The 21,761-nt window shown below is 44.7% G+C and overlaps 3 protein-coding genes across 3 annotated transcripts; 2 read left to right on the forward strand and 1 right to left on the reverse strand.

The window, feature by feature from the left end:
- The first annotated feature begins 13,469 nt into the window (after positions 1-13,469).
- Positions 13,470-15,824, forward strand: LOC118516396 (centriolar coiled-coil protein of 110 kDa-like). Its single transcript, XM_036062261.1, has 2 exons — positions 13,470-13,704; positions 13,777-15,824. The coding sequence occupies exons 1-2, from the start codon at positions 13,645-13,647 to the stop codon at positions 15,436-15,438; spliced, it is 1,722 nt and encodes a 573-aa protein (XP_035918154.1). The 5' UTR covers positions 13,470-13,644; the 3' UTR covers positions 15,439-15,824.
- Positions 15,825-16,462: 638 nt separating this feature from the next.
- LOC118516397 (mediator of RNA polymerase II transcription subunit 28-like) lies at positions 16,463-17,871 on the reverse strand. Its single transcript, XM_036062262.1, is given in 5 exon segments — positions 16,463-16,754; positions 16,850-17,090; positions 17,175-17,236; positions 17,239-17,584; positions 17,669-17,871. Coding segments are annotated over 5 exon segments (741 nt in total). The 5' UTR covers positions 17,729-17,871; the 3' UTR covers positions 16,463-16,722.
- A 227-nt stretch (positions 17,872-18,098) lies between these two features.
- Positions 18,099-19,243, forward strand: LOC118516398 (THO complex subunit 7 homolog). Its single transcript, XM_036062263.1, is given in 4 exon segments — positions 18,099-18,252; positions 18,323-18,443; positions 18,519-18,706; positions 18,709-19,243. Coding segments are annotated over 4 exon segments (720 nt in total). The 5' UTR covers positions 18,099-18,242; the 3' UTR covers positions 19,110-19,243.
- Positions 19,244-21,761: the final 2,518 nt, after the last annotated feature.

Raw genomic sequence — 21,761 nt, forward strand, 5'->3', positions numbered from 1 at the left:
GTACAATTTGAAAACGTGAGTAAGAAATTTCCTGTCAGTATCCTATCATTAGGGCCGCAATCGGATTTGATGAGCTGTCTGTCTGCGTTCTCAATCAACAGGAGATTATCTGCTATTAGCATGGACGTGTTTGCGTATTGCGGAGTTACTATACAATTACTTTCTCTCCCCATTACCATAGGATAAATGCATTCGTCTTTAAATTCCAAAGCATAGGCGTATTTTTGCACGTATTCTTCTGGTTTTGTTGTTGTGTATAGTTTCTGTTTGTATTGCAGAAGGTTCCTCGGATATCGTTTAATTGTGGAATTATTGTGATTGAGCGCAAAGATTTCAATTATTTTTGATTCATCCTTTTGTAACTCAGGGACCTTAAGGATGAACAACAGCTTCTCACGATTAACTGCGATTTTAGGTGTAACGTAAGTAATGGCTTCGTCGGGAACATCTGTCTTAACTCCTTGATCTGCTAAAAGTTGTATTACTATGGCGATTTCTTGAGGAGACAATAGTTTGATGCTTGTTATTGACATTTTAGACAACGATATCGCTTCTAGTATATTGTCTAGTATATTGTTGATCGTATCTATATTGATCAATGCCATCAACATGTCAAATTCATTCAGAACGATGTCGTTTTTCCGTACTATGAGTTGCTCCATCTCGCTTGTAAGTGCTTTAATTTTGTTTCCGAGTTGTTCGTTGACGAGAAATTGCATGTTGTTGCTTTCAATGAGTTCGTTCATTGTACTATTAATAATCTGCAGGTCATGAGCATCTGGGCTTCCTCCGATCCATTTCCAAGCCGACCCTATAGCTTCTATGCTCCTAGTTAAACGTTTCCTTGGTTTTATGTGAATTAAACTTGAATGCAAATTACTGATTTTATGTTTCGCGATTATGGATAGGGAACTATTGGTTGGTCTGTAAACAACTTGAGTTAACTGATTTATAGTATTTTCGATGTCTGTTAAGTTGATTTCATGAACTACGTTAATGTTACCTATTTGCATTTTACATGGATGTTTTTCTAGTATGAGAATTGGTTGATCTATTAAATTTGTTATTTTTAGTTCTTGTGCATTTGTATTACATAGCATCAAAATGAAAATCAACCCTAATAATTTCATTTTCTCTACCCCTAATAATTTCATTTTCTCTACCTTTTTTTTTCGTTGTAATGGTTATGTTTCACGATATTAAACTGATTTGTTTTCATAAAAATAAGACTCCTTATCGTCCGGACTATTGCCTTCTTCGGAAGAATGCTGAAAGAGAAAAAAGATAGTTATGGTACTGGTATGCCTTCAGTGTTAGGTCCCAATCCTTATTTTGTTCCTGTAAAGATAAAGTAATATTAGTTTCATGTATAATTAATGTCTTATGCGTCGAATTTTATTTTTGCTACGTTTTACTTTTCTCGGTGCAATTTTGATAGTTTTGTCTTGATTTTGCAAACATTTTGCTTTTGAAAAGCGTGGGTCTATTTTTTTTCTTGTATTTTTCTTAATATACACATCCTCTCCTTCATTTACAACAGGAGGATTTTCTTTTGTTTCGTTATTTTTTTCCATTCTTTTAGCAGCTTCTTGAAGCCTTTTTGTGACTTCTTGAAAAATTTTGTTCGCATTTTCAGTCATTTCTGCAGGATTCGTCGTATAACCTGGGTTGAAAATGATTTCGTTTGGAGTGAAAGTAGTGACTGTATGCACTGTATCATTGTATAAAGAGTTCACTATTTGCACTATCTCTGACGATGGACTGTCGTTAAATTTATGTTTGTTTGTATTAAAAAGTTCTATTATAGTACTGTGAGTTTTTTCTATTTGACCATTCGACTCTGACGACGAGGCGAATTCGATGACGGTACCAAAGTTAGATAGAAATTCTTGAAATTGAATGCTAGTGAAAGCGGCTTCATGGTCGCAAATAATTTTTCTGGGTGGTCTGAAAGTTCTGCAATACTGTGAAAGGGCATTGCGAATATCCGTCATGTTTCTGGATTTGATTTCTATAAGCTGAAGGTGCTTTGAGAATGCACAAATTAAAGAAAGATAATAATGTTTATCAATTCCAAAAATATCCATGTGGACTCTATGAAACGGACCGTTTTCTACTGGGCGTGAGGAAATTTTTATATTATATGGTTTTCGCTCGTATTTATGTTGAGTACAAATTGTACATGAATTAATTAGCTGTTTGATTCTTTTAATCATGTTTGGGAAAAAGTAAGAGCGTTTAAGTTGTCTTTCAACTTCTGTCATACCTCTATGTGCTCTTTCGTGCTCTTTTCGTATAATAATGTCTTGCCTTGTCTCTGATGTCACGTCTTCAACCATATTTTGCGTAATAACGAAATGGCAGTTCGAATTGCAGAAGCTTTTTCTGTATGAATGTTGGATTACATTTAGTAAACATTCAGGGGCTAGCAAAGCATTCTGTTTTCCATTTGAATGCTCTTTCAAAAAATTTGTAATTTTGCTAGTATTAAACGATGTTGAACAAATAGTGGTCCTCGTGTAACCTGGGAAAATTTGCTCTTTGACAACGGATTCTGAATTTGTAATTTTGAAAATAATTTGATTTCTGTAAGTATTGATGGCTCTTTCTGTTAAATGTAAATAATAATCATCGGATGTTCTGGCTGAATGTATTGTGTCAGCAGAACTGGAATTATTTTCCAGCGATACTTCATCTATCGTAACGCTATTTTCTATTTCGTTAGCGTTTATTTCGACTTTTCTACTGAGCGCATCAGCCACTACGTTGGTCTTTCCTGTTTTATATACAACGTCGTAATCATAATTTTCCAAATCTAAACGCCATCGAAGCAATTTAGCATTCTTGTTTGAATTTTTTATGAAAACTAGGGGCTTATGGTCAGTAACTAAAGTGAATTTGTTACCATAAAGGTAGGGTTTGAATTTGTTTACTGCCCACATGATGGCTAAAGCCTCTTTTTCTGTTGTGGAATAGTTCAACTCGGTCTTGTTCAGGGTACGGCTAGCAAAAGCAATGGGTTTCTCGATTTTATCAATTTCTTGTGATAAAACGGCACCAAGAGCGTAATTGCTTGCATCCGTTGTTAATATAAAAGGATGTTGAAAGTCAGGGTAAGATAGGATTTGATCCGAGACTAAAATATTTTTCAATCCTTCGAATGCCTCTTCATATTCTTTGTCACTTACATTTATTTCTTTATCTTTTTGTAAGTATTTGGTAAGAGGTTTTGTAATTCTTGAGTAGTCTTTGATAAATCGTCGGTAATAACCAACGAGTCCTAGAAATTGTTTTATTTCTTTTTGACTTCGTGGAAGCTTCCAATCTTTAATCTTTCTAATCTTGTCTGGATCGGGTTTAATGCCGTCTGAAGTGATGACATGCCCTAAGAATTCTGTTTCTCGGCGAAGAAATTCACACTTATCTAATTGAATTTTTAGGTTAAAATCACTTAATCTTTTAAGTATTTTTGAAACATTGTCTAGATGATCTTCTAGATTCTTCCCGATTATGATAATATCATCCAAATACACATAGCAAATCGATCCGATAAAATTTGTTAAAATATTATTCATAACCCTTTGGAATGTTGCCGGAGCGTTTTTCAGGCCAAAAGGCATTCTTGTGAATTCGAAATGTCCTAGAGCCGTTGAAAAAGCTGTCTTTTTTTGGTGATCAGGATCCATTTCGATTTGGTGAAATCCTGATTTCAAATCAAGGGTGGTAAAATAAACAGATTTTCCAAGGTTATCTAGAATTTCCTCTATTTGAGGTATAGGGAATTTATCATCTATCGTTTTGTCATTGATCTTACGATAGTCAATAACAACGCGTACCTTACGTTTTCCGGACGCATCTAGTTTTTTTGGAACAACCCAAACTGGTGATGAGTAAGGGCTAATTGAATGTTGAATGATTCCGTTATCGAGTAATTCCTTGATTTGCTCTTCTACATCATATTTATAAGCGTGTGGATATCGATATGACTTTGTGTAGACTGGATTATCATCTGTTTACGTTTAGATGTTTTGTTTACGCTTAGACGTCACACCATACTTGACGAAAGCTAGTTTCGTCAAGTTTTTGATAAACGAAATATTTCAAGGATACAGTGAGTAAGGATGAGTGTCGCTCGCGTGGGGGGCACTCAGAAAGTTTATAAATAGGGCAGAAAACACAATTATATCCCTCTTCGAATTTGGAATCTGAACACGACGCTTGGTAAATATTGCAACACACATCGATCCGAAACTCCGCGAATTCTTCATGGTGCCGTGACCAGGATATATAGCTCGAATTTCTGGTGTTTTTTCGCGAGTTTGATCGACCCGTCGTTCACCGTTTTGTGTGTGGTTTGGATTTTCGTTTGGTTTGGATTTTCGTGCACCGTACAGCTGTTTTTGCCGCATCACGCATTACACTGCAGGTCACTCACTCACACGCACATACACACACACGATTGCACAATGCCCGTACCACCCGTTGTTTTGGCGTCCCGTCGGACAATTTTGTTGGCGTCCCTTACTCAGTACGAGAAATTTTTGGATAGTTTCGTTCACGCACGGGATCAAGTACAAGTGGAGGTTCGCTTAAGAAAATTCGAAACATTATGCAAGGACCTAGAGAGTGTTCAACAAGAATTAGAGGATTCCGCTTCCACGCTGGAAGAAACAACGCAGAATGCTGCATTTCGAGAGAATTTCGAGAATAGATTGATTCGTGTCCAATCTCAACTGCAGGCAAAACTAGCTCCTACCGCGCACCCGAGCACTGGATCGAACTCACTCAAGGGCATCAAGCTTCCCACCATCGCGCATCATACGTCACAGGGTCACGAACTGAGTCACTCGCGGCGAATAACCTTTCCGCGTCAAACTAGTTTTGGTACCACGTCACATGAAACGCCAAATTGCATTTTTTGCAATTCCTCGCATTCATTGCTAAAATGCCCACGATTTGAAGGAATGGAGCCTAAGGATCGCTATCGTTTCGCGATGACCGCGCGTTTATGCACAAATTGCTTACGCGAGAATCATGCGGCTCGTGATTGTCCGGCGCACTACAAATGCCGGTATTGTAATTTGGCACACCACACAAAACTGCACTTCACACCGAATAGCCCTAGTTACACAGCTCCGCCACATCACACACACAACACCGCTAACGATCACACAGCCACCGATAACACACAACGCACATTTGCAGCAGCACTACAGCAAGCACCCGAGCAGGTATTGCTCCAAACTGCTTTCGTGAATATTATTGATAATTTCGGAATTGCTCATCCTGCGCGCGCGCTGTTGGACAGCGCATCGCAGCCGTATCTAACTAGCGATCGACTCGCTAAACGGCTAAGTTTGAAGACGAGTAACGTACACGTTACCACGCTAAATTGGATTTTGTCACCACCCAACACCTGGAAAACCGTTGTGGCTAATCGTGTTGCTGAGATCCAGAACTATTCACGTCCTCGTCAGTGGAAACACATTCCCGGCTCAACAAATCTCGCCGGCCTGGTATCTCGTGGGATGTCAGCAGTGGACATGCTGAAAAGGTCGATATGGACTTGTGGTCCCGAGTGGTTGGGGCTACCTGCTTTTGATTGGCCAATATCGAATTCATTGCTGGCGGCCGAAGCTGATATTGAAATTCGTCGGACACGCACACAACAATCGTCACAAGTTACTTCATCCGCGATCACACCTAAATTCCTGGAAGCAGCTAAACTCGCATTATGCAAGCTGGCGCAACAAGACGAGTTTTCATCGGAGATCCGGCTGCTGAAAAAAGGAGAAACTGTAGGGCGGCGCTCACCTCTACGGCGCTTGAATCCATTCCTCGATGAGGAAGGAATAATGCGAGTGGGTGGCCGATTGAAGCTTGCACAGCTTCCCTACCAGTTCAAACACCCTATCCTACTTCCCAAGAAACATCCGTTTGCTCGTCTCATCGCATACCACTTTCATGAAAAGCTGATGCATGGCGGGGGAAGACTATTACTTTCCCAGATTCGAGAAGAATATTGGCCGCTCGACGGACGGAGATTAGTGAAAGGAGTAGTCCGTAATTGTTTTCGTTGCATACGACAGGATCCCGCCCTAGTGCAACAACAAACCGGCCAACTTCCGTATCAACGCATCACTCCGAGCCGGCCGTTTTCTATTACTGGAGTGGATTACGCCGGCCCATTTTATCTTAAGCCGACGTACAAGAGAGCTGCCGCTGCCAAATGTTATTTGTGTGTTTTCGTTTGTTTTGCAACCAAGGCGGTTCACCTGGAGCTGGTCAGCGATCTCACCACTGCAGGGTTCTTGGCCGCTTTACACCGCTTCACAGCCCGGCGCGGGCTACCGTCGGATATACACTCCGACAACGGGAAAAATTTCGAAGGTGCGTCACACGAGCTAAAAGAATTATTCGAGTTATTTCAGAGTGAGCAACAGCAAAACATCATCGCCACCAACTGCTCTGACATAGGGATTACCTGGCACTTTACTCCACCTAAGGCTCCACATTTCGGTGGATTGTGGGAGGCTGCGGTGAAGACAGCCAAACGACATCTCTACCGGCATCTGGGCAGCTCGAGGCTGTCTTACGAAGGGTACAGCACCGTTCTTCAGCAGATAGAAGCGGCGATGAACTCGCGTCCCTTGCTGCCGATGACGGATGACCCGAACGATTTGGCCGCGCTTACTCCTGCGCACTTCCTGATCGGTACTTCCATGTACGCCGTCCCCGTTCCCGACTACACGCGCCTGAAGACCTACACTTTGGATGAACTACAAACCTGGCAATTACTCGTGCAACGTTTCTGGAAGCATTGGACCACCGAGTATTTGCAGGAAATGCAGAAGGACAATAAGGTTGCGGTTCGGTGCGAAATCGTTCCCGGCAGACTGGCCATCCTTGTGGACGATTCCCTCCCCATCACCCGATGGCCACTGGCGCGCATCATTGTTGTACACCCTGGAGAGGATCAGCTTACAGTAGTGAAGCTGAAAACGGCAAAAGGATTAGTCTCTCGTCCTGTTACGAAAATTTGCGTTTTACCTGTTGCGAAACCGTTCTGTTTGTACCGCGTGTTAGTTATTTTGTTATGACATTCTGTCATGGGGGGGAGTATGTTTACGTTTAGATGTTTTGTTTACGCTTAGACGTCACACCATACTTGACGAAAGCTAGTTTCGTCAAGTTTTTGATAAACGAAATATTTCAAGGATACAGTGAGTAAGGATGAGTGTCGCTCGCGTGGGGGGCACTCAGAAAGTTTATAAATAGGGCAGAAAACACAATTATATCCCTCTTCGAATTTGGAATCTGAACACGACGCTTGGTAAATATTGCAACACACATCGATCCGAAACTCCGCGAATTCTTCATCATCAGTGGTTAAAATTTTATGTTTTACCACCGATGTTGCTGTAAGTTTCTCTTCAGCTCTTAATAAAACTTTTTGATTAGCCATAATTGTTTCAAACAATTTATCTTTTTCTAATAATGATAAATGGTCGGTACGTATTATTTCATTCAGATTTTGTTTTGTAATTCCCCTTTCTCTTTGCAATGGAATGGGAGAAACCGTTTCGAAATTGTTTACTGTTAAGTTCAATTTTCCTTTAATAATAGGTAGAACGTTTTGTGTGCTTAATATTTTGGTGATTGTTTTGTTATTATCGGCTCTATATAAGCCAGGCTCAATCACAACTCCGTTACAAAGTTTTTGAAATGTTGGTACTAACCAGTCACCATTAACTGTCGTTTCCATTTCTATATGGTGCGAATATAATTTTTGTGTAGGAAAATATTTTTCGTATTTCAATTTTATGTTTCCGATTTCAAATGTTTCGTCTTCGAAGTTTATTTTGGCTTTGTTCTTAGCCATGCATTCTGATCCAATCAGTGCGTCAAAAAAATCGTGAAACTGCATTTCATAAAATATTTGGTTTGGAAGCTTATCGCCTAGTAAGTTGATACTTCCTTTCTTATTAACGTATTGGCATCCAGCAATGTTGTTTATTTTAGTGCCAGTTATTGTTTTAACATTTGATAGTATTCCTGGTCGTATTATATTTTTATTTGCACCGGAATCAATCAAAATTTTCAAACTTTTGTTTGATTGATTACTTGATGTAATGTAAGGTAAGTAATTTATGTATTTTCGAGTTCTGGGAGAGTTAAGCAAAAATTTATGTCCAATCCCTCCTCAGTCTCGGAATCGTCATTATCAGAAGGCTGTGTTATTTCTGCATTAAAAATTTGCTTCTTGTTTAAAGTTAATCTGCTCTTAGATGACCCTATTTCCATAGGTTCGGTAGGCGGATCTGTGTTAGTTGATTTTTGAAGTTTGTAATCCTGTCGCAGGGGTTGTACATTTTTTGCATTATAGATTTTTTTTTCGGGTAGACCTTTGTTGTTTTCAGACACTGCAGTTCGAAGGCTACTCGAAGCTCGAGAGTATTGTTTGTTATCTTCAGTGAGATTCTTACTTAACTCATTTGAGGAAAACTTGCATATGAATGCATACGCATTTTCTATTGTTTTGGGTTCTGCAGCTTGTACGTACCCAAAATATGGTTTTTGCAGCCCGCTAACGTATGCTGCTAGGGTGTATTCGTCTATAAAATCATTTATGGCATCCCAGTGTTGATCATACTTTGGATTTTGCTTTGCTAATGATTTTATGTTGTGAACGATTTCTTTTGTTTTCTGGTAATGCTTATGCGCATTGCCATTATCCATTTTGTTATGCCATAGTTGGCAATTATAGGTAGAAAGCTCTTGTTTATCACCAAGAGTCCCTGTTAGAATTTTCTTTACATCATCAAATGTTTTGGGGTTCCCATTTGTGCATAGTATATCCTTAGCATGCCCCTCAATTTTGTTTATAACAGCAGTCACGTAGATTTCAAAAATATTGGGTGCCACTAGGTTTCCGAATAAATCTAGCGTTTTTTGTGCTGTTTCAAGCCAACTATACAGTTGTCTCTTATTGCCATTAAAAGTGGGCAACATTTTAATTGGGTCAGGGATACGGAACGGATCACCTGCCATTGTCACTCCCCGAATGATAGGTTCATTTGGGTGAGTAGTTACTCGCTGGTTTTCGCAGATACTTTGGAATTGTAAATCATGTTGCGTTAACCTTGCACTAATATTCTCCATAACTTGTATCATACTAGCCAACTGGTCACTCAAATTCTCCGTTGGGATAGATTGAGCTTGAGAATTCATTGCGAGATCAAGGTTATCAAGAGACAAATCCAAATTTTCTATGGGTATGTGGGAATATTCTCCAGACACTGCACTTTCTTCTGATTCTGAACTAGTTTCAGAATTGAAACCTTTTTCCTGAAGCAATGCTTGTGCCTTCTTAAACACCTTGTCTTTGAAGTTTGGCATTAATTATTGATTGAAACCTAAAGCTCTATCTGGTAGTGGCTTTAAGATAATCACCTCCGTCTATCTGGTAGTGCGGAACGTGATTGTTGGAAGTTCACAACACTTGTCACTTCCCTACCTAAATATTTAGGGACGCAAATAATTTTAACACTTTCACTGCTGAATACGCGTCTTTCTGGTAGTACGCGTCTCCAATCGAAGCGTCTATCTGGTAGTGCGCTTTCGATTTACGATTTTTCGTAAAGGCAAAGAAAAGAAAAAAATACTTACGATTTGTTTTGCTGTCGTGTAGCGTAAGCCGGGCTGACGATGCTGGTTCTCCAGGTGAAGTCTGCAGGGGGTTCCTCAATTCCACGACGACGAAGACGTCTGCTTGTCGCGAATGCTCAGGTTGCGTTACACAAACTGTTTTATGCGGGAACACTTTAACAACGGTTTTGTTTGTCCGTTATTTTTCCACTGTTATCACAGTCTTTCACTCAGCTGACTCCGTACGGCTGCGCCAGTTATAGAAACGACACGGTGGGAGTACTTTTTACAAAAAGCTTACTTTATTCCCTGATCTCTAAATCGTAACTAACTAACATCGGCTGGAATATGTTTCAAAATGACCCGCTTTGGCGTTAAGCTGACCTGGCTGGTTCGCTGGTAGCGGCTGTCGTGGAGCGGAAGCGCGTGTCCACGTGTCGGGTCCGGTTGCCAGCTCGCTGTTGACATGCGCGTCGGAAAGTGCGCGCGTGGCGACTTGACGGTGTCTTATTATGCGTAACTATATATCGGACACTGATACGACCGGCAGTCCTTTACGGGAACGAGTCCTGGACTATGCTGGCGGAAGTCTCCAATGCACTCACCGACAATGAACCACGAGCTAGCTGAGCTGTTTGGCGATGCAGTCATCCTGACGGTTGCCCAACCACGCGAAGGAATGGTCGATTTGGAAACCTCCGCGCAGATTCCTTTTACTTTGTTAGAATCGATAGGAGTTGGGCAGTTAACCTTTTGTCCTGGATAACCAGGAGAAGTTTTTAACGGCGGACTCGTGCTTGGACAACTGGAAGGACCAGTTTTAGCGGTCAAGCGGGTTAGCCTTTTTTCCGGGATGATCAGGAGAAGTATTTAACCGTGGACCGAGGTTGGCTAGTTTCGCCTAATTCTTCCGACGGAGTGGGGAAACACCCAAGAAGTGCGGGACCAACATCCGTAGGGAAGTTGAAACTTTCCCGGATCTGTAAAAGAAACCCTACTAATGAAAACGCACAAGCTTCTCCGTTCAGGTCTGAATTACGAGTCGATTTTATTCTTTTTTAAGTTTAAAGAATTTATTGATAGATGGCTTAGAATTAACATTATTTACATATTTTGCGAGACGCAGCTAAAAAGCTTTCCAGCGCTCTTGTCGTGGTGTATGCCAAGAGGCAGCTCTTTTGGTAAATTGTTAAGCGTTGAATGCACTAAGGCTAATTGTTAGTTTAAACTTACAAACTAATCAATAACTTAGGAACTAAATCAAACTACTAACTTAAAACTAGCTAAGTACCATATTCTCTAAATATCAGGTTTTTCACCTGTTGGTGTGATGAAACCGCTGCTGAAGTCTGCAACCGGTTGATGATGTTTTCTGTTATCACGTCGAATGGTGCTGTGTTCGCTGAATCGTAGAGCTCCTCAAGCCGTGTTCAGCAAGGAGCGTCCAGGGTGAGTTGAAGGATTCTATTGCAACTGGTTTGTATCTTCAGCAGGTTCGTCCTGGCACAGGTACGCCAGACAGGAATGCCGTACGTTGCTTTGGGCAGGACGATCTGTTTGTAGATGGCTATCTGGTTGGATGGGTGCAGCTTGGAGCGTCTGTTGATAAGTGGGTATAACTTCCTCAGTAAGATGAGCAAGCGGATGGATGTTTCCTTGGTGTGGTGACGGAACAGCATACGGTTGTCGATGGTGATCCCGAGGTATCGCACCGTCGTCTTCCACGGCAACCGGATGCTGTCGATGGTGATGTGATGGCTTTGAGGATTGATGAGCTGGTTTGACAGGCGATGGGGGATGATCATCGCCTGGGTCTTGGAGTGGTTGATTTTGATCTTCCAGCTGGAAGCACACTGTCCGATAATGGGCAGCGAACGTTGAGCGCCGTTTCTCAACTCTGCCAACGTCCTACCGTTCGTCGCGATGGCCATGTCGTCTGCGAACAGTCGATGGAACATGCCCGCACCGACGGGAAGGGCCGGCAGGTCCGCAGTGTACAGCAAATAGAGCAAAGGCCCCAATATGCTGCCCTGCGGAACACCGGCTGGTACTGTAGTAGCACCAGAGGTTGAAGAGACGACGACCCGGAACGTTCGCTGTTGTAGATAGTTGTGCAGGATGTTCATAAGGTGAGCTGGAACCCCGAACCTGCACAACTTGTGGATGAACCCGTTGTGCCACACGTTGTCGAATGCCTTCTCGATGACCAGCAGAACGACAGCGGTGGATTTGGAAACTCGTTTGTTTCTATGGAATGATTTTATTCTCAAAAAATCCTGTCTTACATACTAAAATGCTGTGGGAAAAAGAACATGTAATAGCATTACATCGATCTTTTTCATCCTACTGCGGTATGTCGATGCGTTTGATCCTTGCCTGGCGTCAGCTAGTGTAGGGGAGGTCTGTTAATTTCGTCATAGGTATAACATTGAATTTGTTGAATTTGGTTGAATTTGTCAGCCAATGCCACAGGACCATCGACTCCGGCTCCTAAGTGGACGTGATATATACGGACATCAAAGCTGCCTTTGATAGTGTCCCGCATTCCTTGCTACTCGCCAAGCTCCAGGTGTTAGGGACGCCCGTCCAATTGCTAACTTGGATGCGTTCGTATCTCGCCGGCCGATCGTACCGCGTGAAAATGGGACCCCATTTGTCGCGTTGTATTCCTGCTTCTTCAGGGGTGCCTCGGGCCGCTGCTGTTCGTCATTTTCATCAATGACGTAACTAGGGTGCTCCCTGCTGGAAGCCACCTACTGTTTGCTGATGATGCGAAGCTATTCCTGTCGATCCAAGACCGGTCCGACCAACTCTGCCTTCAAGCTACACTCTGTTCATTCCAATCCTGGTGTTCAGAGAATGGTCTTGAATTGTGTGTTGAGATGTGTGTTGTCATAAGCTTCACGAGAAAGCGCTGTCCTCTGGTGTACGACTACACATTAAACGGTTCTGCTATTGTCCGCAAAAGCTGTGTTAGAGATTTAGGAGTACTCCTCGATGAGAAGCTGATCTTCCACGAACAGCTCGAACATGTCGTCACCAAGGGCAACCAGCTGATAGGCTTGCTTAAGCAACTTACTCGCGACTTCATGGACCCGGTCTCCATCAAGACGCTCTACTGCTCCTTGGTTCGATCGGTGCTGGAGTATGTTTCCATTGTATGTAGCCATCTGCTGCTCGGCCCCTAGCCCGTTTGAAATCCGTCCAGCGCAAATTCACCCGGTTCGCATTGCGCTTCTGGAGGGTCCAAGTGGACTACGACGGGGGGCTTCTGGGTATCGAGTCGCTGAAACAGATTTCCCATATGTCTGGATATTGTCCCTTTTCCGATATTTTTAATAACGCACCATACTATCGTTTTCTCCTGGTAGGAGGTCGCCATCTGTGAGTCTTGCACCTTGTATGCCCATTTATAATAGTTTTATATATTTTGTCGCGGCCGCAACAGTTGCCAAAGCAGGAAGTTGCGGCACGTGATGAGGTTGCCGGATTCATGCCCTACCAGCAGAGGTGCTCATCAGCGACTCGTACGGCACAAGGCGTAGAGGAGCACAGCGAGCTCTTTGGCTGGATCAAGTCAGCCTTGAAGGAGATCGGATGCAATCAGTCCTCAGAGGACTTCTGCAGCAGACCAAGATAATTTACAACATTTTTTATGTTTGCGTTCCACCGTGCTATTTATTATCAATTCAAAGTAAAGTCATGTGTTTAATTTTCCTAAATAAAATCAATTTAAATATCTCAATATCTCGCACCGCCATCGCTTGTCATCTGCCGTCCGTTTTCGCGCCAATAGGGTGTGTCGATGTGTCCGTTAGCGTAACACTGTCAAACGGGTTGTTTACGTTGTTTACACACCGTCGCCTAGGAAACGTACGTGCGAGCACGGTTTGTCGCCAATAACCGAAAGCAGGCAGTTTGTTGAGCGTGGAAAAAGTTGTCTAGTTCCTGCGTTTCCCCCGTACCGCTTGTCGGAAAAACTATTTTCCATTTAGCATGGAGAGTAATTTCGTGTCGGTCTTTCAGCTGGACGGAGTTCCCATACTGCCGCCATTGGTAAGTTCTTGTTTTTGTTTGCTGCTGATGCGAAAAGTTTAACCAACTTGCGCCCTGCTTCACTTTTACTAGGTTAACGATGAGGTGCGTGCTGCCGTGGCCATTTACCGGCAGAAGGCAATCGAAATCGAGCAACGACTGCAGGAACGGAAAAGGACCTTGGCGGCAATTGGGACTGTTGATTCACGATCGATCGATGGGGATAGTTCGGTCGGTAAGCAAGGATTAGACGAGAAAGATGGTGATTTGTCGGGCGAGAAGAAGGAACTGGAAACTATCACAACAAGCCTAGAGGAGGACACTTCACTGCAAAGTGAACAATCCACAATTACAGTTCCTTCCGGTGGTTTAGTCCCGCAAGAAAAGATCGCGATCATCAACACTGAGGCTACGGAGAAGGTGGATCAAGCGAACAATGATTGCAATCCCATTGCCAACCAAATGAAGCTTGACGAAGTGATATACTCCAGCTGGCAGTCATCCACCAGAACGGTGACCCCAACACTGTTGAACGAAAACTCGGAAGAATCGAAGGAATGGTTTCCGCTGGTTCGATCCAACACGTTCGATCTCGAGAAACCCAGCATTGATCTCGTGAATCTTCAGCGAGTTGAGCATTCTACACCGGTGATCGATCGGTCCAAAGAAAGATCTGCGGATGAAGTAAACGAACGGCCCAAAGCAAGCAGGCAGCAGAAAATATTGAATCCTGCTGTAGTTACGGGAAAGGACAGCACACCGGTAAAAGCCTTCCCAGCCGCAATCGGGAAACCGAAAAAATCACCCAAGGAAAAAGCGATCCCGAGCGCGGATGTTGCCAAACCACGATCGAAAAGAAGGACTGCCGCGCGCAAGATAAGCCACTCTTCCACCGGGCTGGAGCGGGATCGTGCATTCGAAAGTGTTGCCCAAGCGCTAACCACACACGAGCAGCGCATGATGGAGCTTCTAAAGCGACAGGAAGAGGAACGACTAATGCTGGAGGAAAGCTTTCGCCAAAAGACACAGGAGCTGGTGGCACTCTGTGCGAAATCCCTTCCCGTGGAGGACAACAGCGGGATGGCAGTGTCGGCCAACGAGAGCGGTACGATGATGCTGTCCGCTAGTGCGGTCACTCGCACAAAGACACCGGACATGCATACGGCTTCGAGCGTGAGCCAACTGTCGCTGTGCGACGTGTCGTACGATTCCTGTACCGATACCGACGATGCCGCTTACCAAACCTGCCACGCCAACGGCACGTCGGAGGAAAATGTTAACCGTAGTGAGCGCACGCTTACGGAGGATCCATCGCTGGGAAACGATTCTATTCGTACGCACAACACCGGTCAGGACAATAATGGGAACGATGTTATACGGCTGCTACTTCCACGCCGCATGACGGAAGTCCAACAAACCCGAGCGGCCACAATCATTAATGCGTACGCACGCGGCTATCTAACGCGCCGTCTGTTTCAAACGGACGTGGTGCAAAACATTAAGCGTACGATCGCCGATATCGTGTGCTTTATCATCAGTACGCAGCAAACGCAAGCGAAAGGCGTGAAGGAAGATGCAAAGCTGGCCGCCCTACGGCGTAATGCCGGCAAACAGATTGCGTACTGTCTGGACCAGTTGCACACCATATTCGTAACCAGTACGGCACGCGACCGGTTGCAGATGATCCGTCGGGATCGGTCTTTAAAGGGTACCTCCGCGCTGCCAACCAAGGTTCACTGCAAGCAACACGTTTAGTTCCACTTTTACCGTGCCTTTACACAAAACGATCCTATGATTAAGCTTAGCTTCGGATTTTACATTGGAATATAAGTACCTTTCCAGTAGCTCATGTCGCGGTTCTTTCCAGCCACCAAACGAGATAATGACGTCCGTTTTCCGTACATTATTTCCGATTCTTTATTACGATATTGGCTTGTTGTCCACTTTTCTGTCTGCTCGTGTACCGCCTCTAGGTTCGGAAGCAGTGAAAACGGTGGTTCTACTTTGTCATTCGCAGCGCGCAATTTTAGCGATCTGGGAAGCGTTCGTTCCTAAAGACTCGAACAAACAGTTTGGGGGAATGGGAAAACTATGGAATAAAGAAGGGAAGTATCGCTGTTTCCCGCAACAGCGGAACAGAAGAGAACGTGATTCGTGGTCTTATTTTCAAACAAGCGCGTAGCCGCCTTTGATCGATTACCAATGTTGGGGATCGAGAGTAATTGAGAGGAGTGTGAGTGAAAGCGAGCACACATTTTACACACGATCGCTAATGCCAAGGCATCGATTTGCACCGATCGCTGATAGTAGACAATTTTTTTGCTATACAATATGGTTTTACACAAACAAAAAAGAGAAGAAAGTAGCTCGTGGGCGGTCCTCTGTGGCGTCGCCGCAGAGCGCCGGGGGACCGCCGCACGGTTTGTATGTGTGTAAGTTTGCTTTGTACACATTACATTACATTACACGCTCAAAGTTTTGGGGATGCTGGGGGATGCGATGGAGATAACAAATAGGGGGTCAATTTTGGCGTAAGTGGTCAAAGAGAAATTTCTAGATGTGTGCGCCAAACGTGCATGTGCTGGTGAGTGAGTGAGTGTGTGGTGCCACGCCAGAGTGGGAGGATTTGCATTTTGTGGCCGCACCGTCGCGCGGTCCAAGGTTTTGGATCATTTCTGTTGTAGAGGGGGAACCATGTTTCGCTGCACGATGCTGCTGTACTGTTGCCTGTGTTGCCTTCCTTGTTGCCTAAACTTCTTTCCTAACAGTGTTATCGCCCACGGTTTGATTGACGGCCGAGGGCCCCTAACCATGCACCACAACCGGTAGACGAAGAAATACGCGAGCTCTGGCGAGGGGGGACATGGTTGGATGGAGGATGTTGTCCGGGCCGGGTTGGCAAACAATGCCCTCCCGCTGTTCCATCCCGCCCATGCCCCAGCCTCAGGTTAGTGGGCCACTGTGGAACTCGGCCACACTGCCGCGTCCACGACCTCTTCCTCGGCCCCGACCTCTACCGCGTCCCCTGCCCCGCCCGCGTCACCTTCGACCATCGCCAAGGCCCACTAGATCTGCAAAACAAAAGAATGGGCCGGTTTTAAGTCACCTCACCGCGATGCGCCACAGCGTACAGTTGCAGTAGGACCGATCCGGACAGGTGGCTCACCTATATTGCTAGCCGTTTTCTCCAGGTACGCTAACGGGCCCTGCAGGTTCGGGCCGGCACCGGGCGGAAATCCGGCACCCGACCCCGCCGGTCCTACACCGCGCGGCATCCCACCCTGCTGGAACAGCTGCGCGTTCGATGCACCCATCGGCATGGATTGTTGCATTTGCTGCTGCATCTGTTGCTGCTGCTGTTGTTGCACCTGCATTTGTTGCATCTGCTGTTGGTGTTGGTTTTGCAGCTAAAAACAAAGAGGCACGCGCGTAGTACTGTATTTGCCGTTCGCTAATACTGTAACACAAGCTTTTTAATCGGTTGTACGTACTGTTTTGCTGACCTGCATTGGCAGATTCATGCCACCGCTAGCCATCAGCGCGGCCGGGGCACCGGTGCACCACCCGCCAGATTGCCACGCATATCCGGTGGCATCGATTGTATCGGTTTGTTGAAATTTTGCTGATCCGACAGCAACTGTTTCCAGGATTCGATCTTTTCGTAATGCTTGCGTATCAGCTCATCCTTGCGGCCTATCTCTTGCTTCAGGTCAAAGTTTTCCTCCTTCAGCAGTAGGTCCGGTTTGAGGGCGGACAGCAGGAATCGCTTTTGCAGAAAGAATGCTTCCATCTGGCGGGCCAGGTCGATGAACTTGAGTGTGGTTTGATCGACCTCCACCTTAATTTCATCCTTGTCGATACCGGTAGCCGATTCTTCCTTGGTGAGGGCATGTATACAAGACTGCGGGAGAGACAACACGGAGTGGGTTTAAGTACGTTCTCCACACAGTAAGCACCTTGTCGTAGCTGCACATTCCCACCCTACCTGAAATGCTTCCTCGAGCTCATCCACTAAATTACCGCTACCGTTCGACGAGGATGCCATTTCAGCGACCTGACTACGGACAGGTCAGAACGAAAAAATGCACCAAAACTAGCTAAATTATCCTTTTTCCTTTATCGATTGTGGACAGTGCCGAGGAACGTCCACGGAAACAAACAAAAAATTGTGTTATTGTGTTGACGTTTGGATGGCCAAGGTATCTCTCGATGGGTAAGAAACAGCCAAGGTTGATAGAGCAAAGCTATGACCGAAATTAATGAAGGAGTTTTATGTATTTTTGGTCGTAAAATAAAGCAAAAGCTTTGTTTTTACACATTTTAATGCTAGTTTTTGTAGCGGATTTATGCTTGATATGTGATTTAGGCTAAACATGAAAAGGGAAACGTAATTCCATGCGGAACTCTCCTTTAAATCGTCATGTCGTTTCTGAAGGGAGTTGCCGGGTAAACAAAGTTTGACAAGCTTGACATAAAACAAAACAAGCGCGTCGCGCTGCTCTTGCCTCCGAAAGAGCTTTTTGGTAAAATCTTTCTCAATTTCACATAAAACTAGCGCTATGTCCGACGGTAAGTGTCTAACATTGTTTCTCAAACCTGAATGTTTGAATATAAAGTCCTGCGTTTGTCCCCTTCACAGAGGAAGTCATCAAACGCCGGTTGCAAATCGATGGCGATGGAACCGGTGACGATAGACGCCTGAACGATTTGCTGAAAACGTTCATCAAATGGTGCAATTCAAACGAGGCATCCGATAACAGGTAGCAAACGGGTAACGCGGCATACACACACGTGGCAATTTTAGTTAACCTCCTGCTTCATTCCATCCCTTCCAGCCAAGCAATATACGACCGCTTGCTGGCCCAGCTTGCCCAGTGCGAGTTCGACATGAAGAAATCCGATTTCTACGCCAGCGTTATGCAGCAGGAGGTGAAAAACTATGCCACCATCTCGGACACGATAGAGTCGGGCATCGAAACGGCAAAGGCACAGATCGTACAGAGCAAACAGAATCTGGTGCTCGCTAGAAGATTCGCAAAAACCGGATGGAGTATGATATGCTGGCGAAAACGATAAATCAGCAACCGGATCGTAAAAATACCGTACAGGAGCTGGAATCGTTAAAGCAAAATCTGGACCAGCTAAAGGAAAGTAGGGCCGATTTGGAGCGGAAGCTGGAAACGAAAAAGAAAGATTTCAGTGTGCTGATGCGTGCGATCGCAGAGCTGCAGAACAAGCTGGATCCGACGATGTCCGTCACGGGCACGAGCGTGTGCGATGACGAGGCGATGGACGTAGCGTCGGTTCCGGCTGCCGACGAAAAGATGTCTTGCGATGATCCGTTGGCGCTGGAGGAGGAGGAGGACGACGCGGCCAGTTCGGACAATGATGAGGTAATTCTATCATCGCCCGAAAAACTGACTTGATTTAGCTGGGAGAGAAGTGAATACTGCCGTATTTTGTGTGTAATAATTGTGTGTCACGATTGTAATAAACACACACACTTTTGTATGTAATATATAAATTTGAGCCACATTAAAATTACCTTTTTTTTGTAATATACATTTAATTTTAAATTAAATTTAAATCTTTAGTAAGTAATCGCCAAAGGGTATATACCCGCACAAGTTCAGTAAACGTTACTACTCTCTTCGTAGGAAGTTGCGTTGCCTTCAATGTGAGCAAAACAGTAGTTAAAAGGATTATTACACCTGAAGATGTATCTCTTCAGAACCAGTTCGGGTAGCTCGCGTTGGGCCGGTGTTGGTGAACCCTATATGGCACTGTTCGGTATTACGTGCCTGTAGCAGCCGACGGTACGCACTCGTGGAACTTTGTAGCAAAGCTTGTTGAATGAAGTGGCCAATGGGTCGTTCGGTCAGTCCATCATCATCACCATCATGTAGCGCTTTGACGGTATCCGAATCCGGCTCACTCGATTGTGGTCGGTCGAATGTTTCCGATGTAATGAGATTTAATACACCAGCAGCCCGTTTGTCGGCGTTCGACTCGTGTCGCCGGAGAACTTTTTGAAGAAGTTTGTTTTGAAGTACTTTCTACGGTGGTGCACAGTCAGTGGCAGAAAGGGGACGAGGGCACACTGTCGGAAACGAGACGATGGAGTAGCGTTTTTCAGCGTAAAAAAGCTCGATGAAGCAAAACCGATTGGCTTCGTGAAGCCGGGATCGTTCTTTGAACGTTCCTCCCCAGTTGGCGCGTTCGAGCGTCTTGGGATTGGGAGAGCGAGGGCTGACGCCGGGCAAGTGGGCACTTCAGGTCGCTGACGAGAATCTGTTGCGTGGTGGAGCAATCGTGGGCTGCCTGGTTCGTGAAAATGGTAGCCAGCCCAGCATGTTGCTCAAGTGCACTGCAAGTTCTCGGAAGTCGAGGTTTACAATGTTAAGCCACATCCAATCTAATGGTAATTGGTCATCGATAGTAGTGTCACGGATGTCTACACGCATATGCTTTACATGTGGGGATTTAGTTTATCCCTTCCAACAAGTCACTTTCTCCGACATTTGACATCGAACTTTAATAGCCACATGTAAGACCTACAGAAAAAGAATGTAGATATATATTGATACAAACCGAAATGCACTCAATAATTAAACCCTCATTACTGGGCATCTGGCAACGCAATCTCTGGTACGTTACACCAACTCTGGCTACCGTAACCCTTGTCCCCTCTTGGTTGCTCACCATCGACCCGTACAGATGTTTCGTGTCGTCTCTGTCGCTGGAGATAACTGAGCTGTGCGCTGTCGGCTGCCGGAGATCTTTTGACCCATCCACTTACTTACCCGTCCATCTCACCCAGTGTAGCGCAGTGTGTCAAATTGGTACAGGAACTGACGTGACAAAACCAAACAAGCAAACAAGCAACCTCACCACCGCTCTATTCCTGACACATTTAGTGCCCCTCGCGTTGCTCCCTTGCGAGGGATTGTTTTGAGGTTCACGCGAGTCCACAACAGTCGTACTACTGCTACTACTGCCACCGCCGGTTGGCTTTCGCTCTTGAAGCAAAACACTTTGAAACTCGATACAAAAGTGTGAAACGGGGCATCCCCAGTATGCCCTCGGCAGCACTCGGTGGCGCGGCGTTCGTGATGCGATGGCAAGGTTAAAATAATCGTCCCAACTGTTGTGTGGCGGCGGCAAGGGTTATGACATATTTTAGAATGATTGGTTTGGCTTGATTTGGCGGATGTCGAACCCGGGCACCGACGGATGGTTGGATGGCGCCGCGCGAAACGGTGCGGTGGTCTTGACGTGGACAAAGGATGAAGGATGACAATTTCTGCCCTGTCTCGTTTACATTTTGAGGTCATACGGATAGGCTCACCCAGGGAATGGGCGAGTTAAGCAGGCAGGGAAATTAGTCTGTTGGTTACCTTTTTGGTTGCCTGGCTGTAGAAGAATTGTAAAGGAAAGTGCGTTCTTGGTGTATTCTGGCTAAGAAGGTTTATCGATAGTTATAATTAGTCTTACTTCGGTAAACTTAAAGAGCGAGTGGACTATCATCGCCCGAGGGATCTCATTTAAAGGGCCATCTATCATATAAGGATCCTCTTCCAAAGTCACCTTTGCTATCCTCAGTAGAGACTTAATCCGCTTGGAGGTCCTAGTGCTTGGGTCCTCATCCAGGTTATTAGGCTCAAAACCAATAGGGACCGTGGCGGATATTCGGTCCTATTAAATTCGAGTCTCCATAGTCTAACATGATCGAGATATCGAGAAGAGTTCCTAATAATTAGCTTGCTCATTGCAGCTCGAAAACTTTCTTGTTGGTATCAGCTGGCTGTTCTATTTGAAGCTGAGCACATTGATACTACCAAATCGGTACGCAATAATGAATTTTATTCTCAGCTTGTGGTATACTCCCAAAAAACAGGTAATATTTATTAAGTAACAAAATAATTTACAAAACATCTCCCATTCTACAATCCTACTTTGTGCTCCATTTTGAGATTTTTTGAGAACCTAAAAAGCGTGTAAGAAAGAAAGCTAATATCGCATTCAAGAAGGAAAGGTTAAGAAGTTGTGTCCTTCTTCATGTAAAGTAAATACACTAA

This window comes from Anopheles stephensi, unplaced genomic scaffold, assembly GCF_013141755.1.
Source record: "Anopheles stephensi strain Indian unplaced genomic scaffold, UCI_ANSTEP_V1.0 ucontig285, whole genome shotgun sequence".
Taxonomy (NCBI): Eukaryota; Metazoa; Arthropoda; class Insecta; order Diptera; family Culicidae; genus Anopheles; species Anopheles stephensi.

Excerpts from the sequence above, each read along its gene's own strand:
- LOC118516396 (XM_036062261.1), top strand. The coding sequence starts at position 13,645 with ATGGAGAGTAATTTCGTGTCGGTCTTTCAGCTGGACGGAGTTCCCATA. Across the intron at positions 13,705-13,776 it reads TTCCCATACTGCCGCCATTG|GTTAACGATGAGGTGCGTGC; the intron begins GTAAGTTCTTGT and ends CACTTTTACTAG.